This window comes from Carlito syrichta, unplaced genomic scaffold, assembly GCF_000164805.1.
Source record: "Carlito syrichta isolate Samal-C Ts95f unplaced genomic scaffold, Tarsius_syrichta-2.0.1 Scaffold304598, whole genome shotgun sequence".
In the NCBI taxonomy this organism is placed as follows: domain Eukaryota; kingdom Metazoa; phylum Chordata; class Mammalia; order Primates; family Tarsiidae; genus Carlito; species Carlito syrichta.
In genome coordinates, this window is record NW_007248694.1 from 395245 (window position 1) to 405491 (window position 10247).

Below are 10247 nucleotides of genomic sequence, written 5' to 3' on the forward strand. Positions count from 1 at the left end.
CAATCCACTCACCTCAGCCTCCCAAAGGCGCGGGTTTACAAGCTGAGCCACCGAGCCCGGATGAAAAAAAGAGTTATTAATTGTGCAGGTTGCCAGGTGCAGTGGCTCATGCCTGCAATCCCAGCACTTTGGGAGGAGGAGGAGAGAAGATTGCCTGAGTCCAGCCTGGGCAACTTGGCGAGATCTCATCTCTACAATAAATCAAACAAAATTAGCTGGGTGTGGTGACATGTACCTGTAGTTCCAGCTATTTGGAAGACTGAGATGGAAGGATCGCCTGAACCCAGTAGGTCAAGGCTGTGGTGGCCGTGAGCTTGCCACTGCACTCCAGTCTGGGCGATAGAGTGAGACTCCAACTCAAAAAAAAAAAAAAAAATGTGCAAGTTTCTGGAGATAAAAGCTGAGAAACTGACTGCTATTCTCTAAACAAAGACTTACCAAGAAGCGACGGCAAGCAAAAGGGGCTGAATATTCACGAGGCTTCATTTTAGCTTTTACATTTGACAATGTAAGAAAATTGCTAAGAAAATGAATTTAATAATTTTTAAAATGGCATTACTAAATTTAATTCTATAGCTGACACATCTTACTGACTTTTTTTTTTTTTTTTTTTAAGAGATGGAGTCCCAGCCTGGGCAACATAGCAAGACCTCATCTCTACAACAAATTAAAAAAAAAAAAACTAGCCAAGCATGGTGGCATTTGCTTGTAGTCCCAACTACTTGGGAGGCCAAGGCAGAAGGATCACGAGACTTCAACTCAAAAAAAAAAAAAAGAGAGAGAGAGAAAAATGGGGTCTTGCTATGTAGCCTAGACTGGCCTCAAACAGTCCTTGAGCCTCAGCCTCTTAAGTAGCCAGAACCATAGGTGCATACCACCACTACTGACTTCTTTTTCTACAAATACTATCAACTCACCTTGAGGTTAAAGTTATCAATAATACATACCAATCAGATCACCTTGGTCATGGATCATCATAGCCAGATCTTTAAATATCTGATTGACATCCAAAATGTCAGCCTAAGGAAGACAAAAAACAACTAACATTAAGCAACATATTAGAAAATTCATCTTCTTGACTTACCTAAAGTTTTAGCTATTAATATAGCACATGTGTTTCTAAGGTTCTATAAAGCATGCTTTCTCATAAACAGAAATGGTCTATCACTGCCTACCCAATACTATAAGACAGAAGGCCTGTAAATCGACCCTTCAAGCACTATTAAGTGAACATGTTACATGGGAACCAGTAAGATCATCCAAGCCCAAACAGTATAAAGTAGAAGGCTGGAGTGCTGATATGAACAAATTCTTGGTTTAAGAGCCCCATGTGGAGCCTACTGGGCCTTATGGCAAAAGCCTATGAGCAAATTCCAACAACTACTACTGGGACTTTGGATTTTTAAATGGTTTATACGAGACCACACTGCCTGAGGAATGCAAGGAGGAGATGCAAGGAAGGAGCCTCTTTTCCCCTAAGACTGACTCTAGAGCTGTGTGGAGCTACTGGATTCTATCGCCACTTGGACAGTGCGCTATAAACAACTCTCAGCTGACTGACAAGGAGCTGCTTGGCTTGCGGTTAGCAGTTCCAAGGTGAATGGACAACATCCTGTTTGGAAACCTGCTGCTCTGATCGAAGAAGGTAAAAGCACATCAGCTTGGTGGCTTGGTGTGCTGAATTGCATCCCGTTCTCTTGGCAATGATAGAAGAATTGAACAGTGGTTTAAAAAAAACCAAAAAACCCTATATTTGAATTTTTCAGATTCAAGGGCAGTGGCTAATGTGGAGCTAAGGCAGAAAATATAATGGATGTCAGCAAAGTAAAAGATCACTCCATAGTCAACAGGATGAAGTTCAAATTCCTTAGCCTGGGCTCAATTTTCATATCTAGTCATTTCTTACCTCTTGACATACAAACCCTACGTTATGGCCCTAGCTCCATATGTCTTATTTCACTCTACTCTCTGCTATAACAGTACGTTCATTCCTTGGTATCTGCTGAGAATCGGTTCCAGGACCCCTCACCTCAAGTCCCTGATATAAAATGGCATAGTGTTTGCAAATAAACCTATGTACATCCTCCCACATACTTTAAATCATCTTTACATTACTTATAATGCCTAATGCAATGTAAATGCTATATAAATAGTTTTTATTTTTTATTTTTTTATTTTTATTTTTTGAGTTGGAGTCTCACTCTGTTGCCCAGACTGGAGTGCAGTGGCCACTTTCGGCCACCACAGCCTTGACCTGCTGGGCTCCGGCAATCCTTCCGCCTCAGCCTCGCAAGTAGCCGGAATTACAGGCACGTACTACCATGCCCAGCTAATTTTTTGATTTATTGTAGAGATGAGGTCTCGCCAAGTTGCCCAGGTGGGTCTCAAACCCGCAGGCTCAAGCAATCCACTCACCTCAGCCTCTCAAAGGCGCGGGATTACAGGCTGAGCCACTGAGTCCAGCTATAAATAGTTTTTATACTGCTTTTTACATTTATATTATCTATTGTTGTATTGCTTTTTCTGAATATTTCAATCCAATGTTTGCTGAATCTGAGTATGTGAAACCTGCAGCTATGGACTGTATTTCTAATATTAGAGAGTCAAGTCAATGTCAGTAGCAGTAGGTGAAAAGGAAGAAAGATATAACACCTTTGAAGGCAATAAAGTAATCATAACTTGAGAATAAACTGTCCTATCTAAAAACAGACACTGATGGGCTCTATGGTCGTGGGACTCAATCCTGGCTGAACATTATAATCACCCGGGGAGTTTTTAAAAAGATGCCCATGCTCCTGGCCTCACCCCCAGAAATTATGACTTATTAGGTTGAACCATATAAAATTATAGCTATTTGCCCATGTTTAACCTACCACAAACAGGAATTTCACATCATCCAGTCTATTACTTGGCAGTGGATGAGGAGAGCTGGCGTATTTTAAAAATCTTCCCCAGCTGCAATGGTAGCAAGCAGTCCATAGAACTCAACACATGTTTTAAAAAAAAAAATTTTCCCCAGGTGTTTAGGCTGGGTGCAGTGGCTCAAGTCTGTAATCCCAGAACTTTGAGAGACCGGGGCAAGAGGACTGCCTGAGCCCATGGGTTCACAACCAGCCTGGGCGACATGGTGAGACCTCGTCTCTACAATAAAAAAATCGAAAAATTAGCCGGGCATGGCAGCATGTGCCTGTAGTTCCGGTTACTTAGAAGGCTGAGACCGGGCTCGGTGGCTCAGCCTGTAATCCCAGCACTTTGGGAGGCCGAGGTGAGTGGATTGCCTGAGCCCACGGGTTGGAGACCTGCCTGGGCAACTTGGTGAGACCTCATCTCTACAATAAATCAAAACTTAGCTGGGTGTGGTACCATGCGCCTGTAGTTCCAGCTACTTGGAAGGCTGAGGCGGAAGGATTGCTGGAGCCCGGCAGGTCGAGGCTGCAGTGGCCAACAGCGGCCACTGCACTCCAGTCTGGGCGACTGAGTGAGACTCCAACTCAAAAAAAAAGAAGGCTGAGGTGGAGGATCACCGAAGTCCAGCAGGTCAACAATGGGGTGGCATGCAACTGCACTCCAGCCTAAGCAACAGAGTAGGACTCCAACTGGAAAAAAAAATCTTCCCCGGGTGGTTCTAATGCACATCAGGCTTCAGAACCACTACTATAGATGAAGTTCAAGAAGGAGCTCAAAGTTTTTCTCCTGCCTTCTCTCCTTTCCCCCATTCCAAGGATGGCAGTCTTCTACTTCCATGGAGAAAACTTCACAGGTTTAAGGATATTTTACCAGTCACTATGCAAAGCTAAAGATAGAAGCTCAGGAAAGAAAGGCCTACAGACCTCTTCCTCAAACCCCTCCTCAAAAACGATTCCTATTTCTCTGACCCACTGAAGGGATAACATCTACAATTTTAGGATTGGACTTTAAATTCATAAAAATGGAGCAAGACTTGGCTTGCCTTTATACTGGGCTATTCATATTAAGCAAAGGGGCTCTCCGTAGAATACTACCTAAACCAGAGCCAGATTGGCACTGAGATATGGGGACAAAGGTCTAATGAGCAATAAAATATCTATTTGACTTATTCTGTTCTCCATGCATATTTCTTAAGAAGACCATATAAGATGTGGTAATTGAGAAAAGGATTTGGGTACTCATGGGCACCAAGGCCAATACCATCATAACAGTAGTTAAAATTCATCATGATTACATTGAGACAGACAATATGCAAATCACACAATGACTCATTTTATGCTTTTTCTTAACCATTGAGAAAATTAAGGTGAACTAATGAGTCCAGATACCTGCACACATTGAGTCAAACAAAAAACATGATCTGATTCTCACCTCCAGTTGCCGAATTGCCGTTTCCCTTTCTTTAATAAGCTCCAGATCCTGCTCGGTGATAGCCACTTCATCCTCTTGGCTCTGCATCTGGTTCCAGTCCTCATGGCTGCCAAGAGGCAAGCATACCAGTTGATTCCTCCTCTCTAAGCCATGACAAGCCATATCTACAACACCTCTATTGCTAGCAGAGCCTAGGCAACACTGGATACTACCAGAGTTCCAACTCCTCTGGTATCAATACTAAGTCCCCAAGGGCCATGTTCTTCACATCTACAGGCAAAGAGCAGATAATACGAAGAAATAAAGACTTGGCTTCCATGAGCAAAGCTGAAATGAAGCAGAATAAGGGATGGGACTCCTAGCTATTTCCATTTAGAAATACACTCTGCAGTCTTGCTAGGACATGCCACACACACACAAAAGTGGCCAAGACTTGAATTCAATGAATGATATTGATCCATCCTCTTCCAGGGCACTCTCAAGCTGTGTTGTCAGTACCTTGAGTACTAAACAGGAGAAGGAGAGCAGGCTAAGTGATCTATCGGTGCTTCACCAATTAATTCAACAGAATCACATCTCCTGGTTTTCAGAAATTTCCTTAAGGTTATGCTTTGGTGCTGGGTGTGTGGTGGCTTACATTTAAAATCCCAGCACTTTGGGAGGTGGAGGCAAGAGGATTACCTGAGCCTAGGGATTCTAGACTAGCCTGGGCAACTTGGCAAGATCTTGTCTCTACAATAAATAAACAAACAAAAAAAATTAGCTGGGCATGGTGGCACATGCCTGTAGTTCCAGCTACTTGGATGGCTGAGGCAGAAGGATCGCCTGAGTCCAGTAGACCAAGGCTACGGTGGCCATGAGCATGCCACTGCACTCCAGCCTGGGTGACAGAGTGAGACTCCAACTCAAAAAAGAAAAAAGAAAAAAGAAAAGGTTATGCTTTGGGTTAAATACCTCCTAACAGAATGCTAGTGAAATGTCAGAACTCGCATTTTTCCAACAATATGTATAAATCATACTTTATCTCTACAATATTTAAAGAATATTCTCCATGTGCTAGATATAGAAAACTGAGTAAGACCAAGTCCCCAGGCTTTCAAGGTGCACACAGTACAGTGGCAAGAGATGAATACATATCTATGGTAAAACATATTAAATGCCCTGGAAGAGGATGGTCAGTTTAATACCACAAACACATTTCTATGGGATTTGTTTGGAGAAACAAATCAAAGGGGACATCATTCAGAGACAACCTGATGGCTTCTCCTCTTAATACTCATAGAAGGATGAATTGCCCCATTTTAGAGGTGAGTAAACAGACCCAAGAACTCTGTAGGACTTAAATCTGAATTAAGGAAGATACTTTAGACCTCCTAATCTGAGATGCGTATGTGAGTCAAGTTCTCTCCCCAACACTTAGTCATCGAGGGTTTCTCGGAATTTTTTTATTCACCTTGAAATTATTCTTTCCATAGCTCAAAGATCTTGCAAAAGCCCATGGTTTTGATGTTTTAGTTTTATTTTGTAGGTTATAAATTACTCTTGTCTTCCTCTTTTTCTCACTGATTTTTAAAATTAAAAATAAGTATAAAGATACAGATTCCATCTCAACTCTCCAGCAGATTATATGAATAATTTTATTACCTGTCAAATGAGACCAACTGCTCTTCTCTTTGCCTCTCTTCCGCCTAGAAAATAGATGGCATTATTGCTGCTGTCATCCAGAAACAAGTCACAGACACACAAAACAAGGGTATCCTTAGCTATAGCATAAAGAAGCGATATCCCTTGGTACCAACAGAATCTATAAGATGATACAGGACTCTGGCAATCTGTCTCAACTAACAAATGGGTGTGAAGTGGTTGAAAGCAAGTCTGCATGCCAGTTTGAGTCCACAACAGAAACCACACTGAACAGGATGGGGAGAAGATGGGTAGGAGAGACAGATACAAATAACAATAATAATAACCTATTTTAAAATTTGCAGGTGGGCAGATTAAGGGAGGGGTTGAAAATTTGCAAAAATAAGTTCAGAACATGTAAAAAAAAATCTACCACTTCAAAAATCAGTTTAATACATAGATTGCTTTTGTAATTTGAAAACAAAGAAAAAATATTAAAGACCAATGTATTTTCATTTTTTAAAAGCTCAACATTTCTATGATAACAATACAGAACAAGCAAAATGAAAAAAAATTTCAAATATCTACCCACCAGAGGTACTCTATTTTTTTCTCCTGCAGACCTGACCTGACATGTAATTTTCCTTTTTCTTTTACTTTTTTTCCTAGATCAAGAAACAACACTGCCAGTGTCCCCAAAGCCCACCCATATGCCCTTCTCCAATCACAGCACATTCCCTCCCCACAAAGTATCTAATATCCTGACTTTGTGAAAATCATTTTCTTGCACTTTAAAAATAGCGATATGTTCATGACCCGCCTGGGCAACTTGGCAAGACTTCATCTCTACAATAAATCAAAAACTATCCGGGCATGGTAGCATGCGCCTGTAGTTCCAGCTACTTGGAAGGCTGAGGCGGAAGGATCGCCAGAGCCCAGTGGTTGAGGCTGCGGTGGCCGGGAGCGGCCACTGCACTCCAGTCTGGGCAACAGAGTGACTCAAAAAAATAAAAAAAAAATAAAAAATAAATAGCAATATGTTGGCCAAGCACAGTGCCTCACGCCTGTAATCCCAGCACTTTGGAAGACTGAGATGGGAGGATTGCTTGAGCCCAGGAGTTCGAGACCAATGTAGGCAACATAGTGAGACCCTGTCTCTACAAAAAAAAAAAAAAAATCAAAAAATTAGCCAGGCACGTTGGTGCATCCCTGTAGTCCCAGCTACTCAGAAGACTGAGGTGGAAGGATTGCCTGAGCCCAGGCAGTCCAGGCTGCAGTGAGCTGTGATTGTGCCATTGCACTCTAGCCTAGGCAACAGAGTGAGAGACTGACTCAAAAATAAAAAAAATAAAAATAGTGATATCCATCCGTATTCAATATTACTTTGCCAATTTTTTAACTTCACATAAATAGAATTATATTGTTTGTATTCTTTTGTGCTTTTTGGGGGGATCACTCCTGATATTGTCAGGTCCCTCTATGATGCTGAATGAAACAGTGGTCCAATCATTTTATTTGCTGTAGGAGATTATAGTATATGACTGTGTTTCAATTTATTTATCCATTCTACTGTTGACAGGCATCTGGCTGTTTCTAATTTTTGACCCCTACAAACAACGCTGTTATGAATATCCTCATACATACATCCTGGTGTAACATATATATATTTCTCTACCTTAGAACTACTTAGTCAAAAGGTATAGCCAAAATGCTTTCCAAAGTAGTAGTTCCAGTTTTTTTTTGGTTTTTTTTTGAGTTGGAGTCTCACTCTGTTGCCCTGGCTGGAGTGCGGTGGCACACTCACAGTCACTGCAGCCTTGACCTATGGGGCTCAAGTGATCCTTCTATCTCAGCCTTCTAAGTAGCTGGAATTGTAGGCACACGCCACCATGCCCAGCTACTTTTTAAAATTATTTATTTATTGTAGAGATGAGGTCTTGCCAAGTTGCCCAGGCTGGTCTCGACCCCATGGGCTCAGGCAATCCTCTCACCTCGGCCTCCCAAAGCGCTGGGATTATAGGTGTGAGCCACTGCACCCAGCCTGGTAGTTCCAGTTTAAATTACCACTGGCCAGACAGAAAAGTTCCTGTTGCATCATATCCAAAACAACAATCCCTAGTGTTTATAGAATTTTAAACTTTTGTTCTCCTTGTGAACGTTTAATTTTAATCTGCAATTTCCCAATTACTAAAGAAGTTGAATACCTTTTCATTTGTCTGACCATTATTCAAAATAATACTAATGTGTTTACTTGCTTTTTTCACTGTGTTGATATTTACACTGATGGAGCAAAAGCAATGGTAGATAAAATGGCTCAAGGTAGCTGTACCAAACTATACTAGTATTATTGTATTCTTCATGGCCAGGTACTCACAGTGAAAAGAAAAAAAGCCAATTTGTTCTTGAAGTCATACAAATTATTAATTAACCCTTGACTCTTCAATACACATCTTTCTAATATCTATATGATGAAATGGAAAGCATACGTATTTTTGCTGTATAAAGAAATACAATGAGGCCGGGCTTGGTGGCTCAGCCTGTAATCCCAGTACTTTGGGAGACCGAAGTGAATGGATTGCCTGAGCCTATAGGTTTGAGACCAGTCCAGCAACTTGGTGAGACCTTGCCTCTACAAAAAAAAAAAAAAAAAAAAGCCGGGCATGGTAGCGCTCACCTGTAGTTCCGGCTACTTGGCAGGCTGAGGTGGAAGGATCACCGGAGCCTAGCGGGTCAACGCTGGGGTAGCCGTGAGTATGCCCCTGTACTACAGCCTGAGTGACAGAATGAGACTCCACAAAAAAAAAGAAATACAATGAGCTGGGTGCAGTGGCTCACACCTAGAGTCCTAGCATTTTGGAAGACGAAGTAGAAGATTGCCTAAGCACAGCAGGTAGTGGCTGTGGTAGCCATGATCGTGCCACTACACTCTGGCCTGGGCGTCAGAGTGAAACTCCTACTAAAAAAAAAAATTTTTTTTTAATAAATAAATAAAATAATTATATGTAACAACATTTGGAAGACCTGCATAATTCAGGGAACCAATATTTTTCAAGTGATAAATACATGATGCTATAAAAATACATGCATGGATAAAATATCCAAAGTATAACATAGACCAATAGATGCTAATATAACAGAATATGAAAGAAGTCATTAGGCCAGGTGCCGTGGCTCATGCCTATAATTCCAGCACTTTGGGAGGCCGAGGTGAGAGGACTGTCTGAGCCCACAGGTTCAAGATCAGCCCAGGTAACTTGGTGAGACCACATCTCTACAATAAATCAAGAAATTAGCCAGGCGTGGTGGTGCATGCCTGTAGTTCCAGTTACTCGGAAGGCTGAGGCAGACTGATCACCTGAGCCCAGGTAAAGGCTGCAGTAGCCATGAGCGTGCCATTCTGACTGTGTGACTAATTAGCATGCCATTCTGACTCATTCACGTGAGCGTGAGATTCTGACTCAAAAAAAAAGAAGTTATTAATATAGTTTTAGACTCCACAATGCAGCCAATTTTTGTCAAGTTTTGATGTGGTATCGAGGAAGAGTATCAACAATGATCTGAAAAAGTGATTAAAATATTCCTTCCTTTTCCAATGCTAATTAGTCACATGAAAACACGTGAAAGTAGAAAACTCACTGGAAAAAGTAAATACATGATCAAATTCAGAATATCCAAATGCTATTACGGTGATGTATAAATCACTTTTATCTTTCGTACGGAGGTTAAAAAACAGAAGTAGCTATGAAAATCTAGCTGTCTTCTGTTAAGCCAGACATTCAAAAAATATTTGCAAAAAGAAAAATAATGCCACTCTTCCCACTATTTTATTGTATTGGAAAGTTCTTTTTAATTAAAATTTTAATTTATAGTCATATTAATTTGTAACAGATTATTTGCTAATGAGTTAATAAATAAACAGCTAAAATTCTTCTCAGTTTTAATTTTTAATATAAATATATACCAATAGGTATGATTCATATAAACAATATCTTGTTGGGTCCTTAATAATTTTTTTTTTGGAGTTGTAGTCTCACTCTGTCACCCAGACTGGAGTGCAGTGGTCGCTCCCGGGCACCACAGCCTTGACCTGCTGGGTTCTGGTGATGTCCTTCCGCCTCAGCCTTCCAAGTAGCTGGAACTAAAGGCGCGTGCTACCACGCCCAGCTCATTTTTTATTTATTGTAGAGATGAGGTCTCCCAAGTTGCCTGGGAGGGTCTCGAACCCACGGGCTCAGGCAATCCACTCACCTCAGCCTCCCAAAGGCGCGGGATTACAGGCTGAGCCA

At 41.3% G+C, this 10247-nt stretch overlaps 1 protein-coding gene across 1 annotated transcript in view; it reads right to left on the reverse strand.

Moving 5' to 3' along the window:
• Nucleotides 1–10247, reverse strand: part of STX12 (syntaxin 12) — a 44039-nt gene that overhangs the window by 4272 nt on the left and 29520 nt on the right. Inside the window, exons 5-7 of the mRNA XM_008060329.1 lie at nucleotides 5983–6026; nucleotides 4339–4444; nucleotides 948–1020 (exon numbers count right to left, since the gene is read on the reverse strand). Of these exons, the coding sequence (XP_008058520.1) occupies nucleotides 948–1020; nucleotides 4339–4444; nucleotides 5983–6026 (223 nt within the window). The remainder of the gene's footprint in view (nucleotides 1–947; nucleotides 1021–4338; nucleotides 4445–5982; nucleotides 6027–10247) is intronic.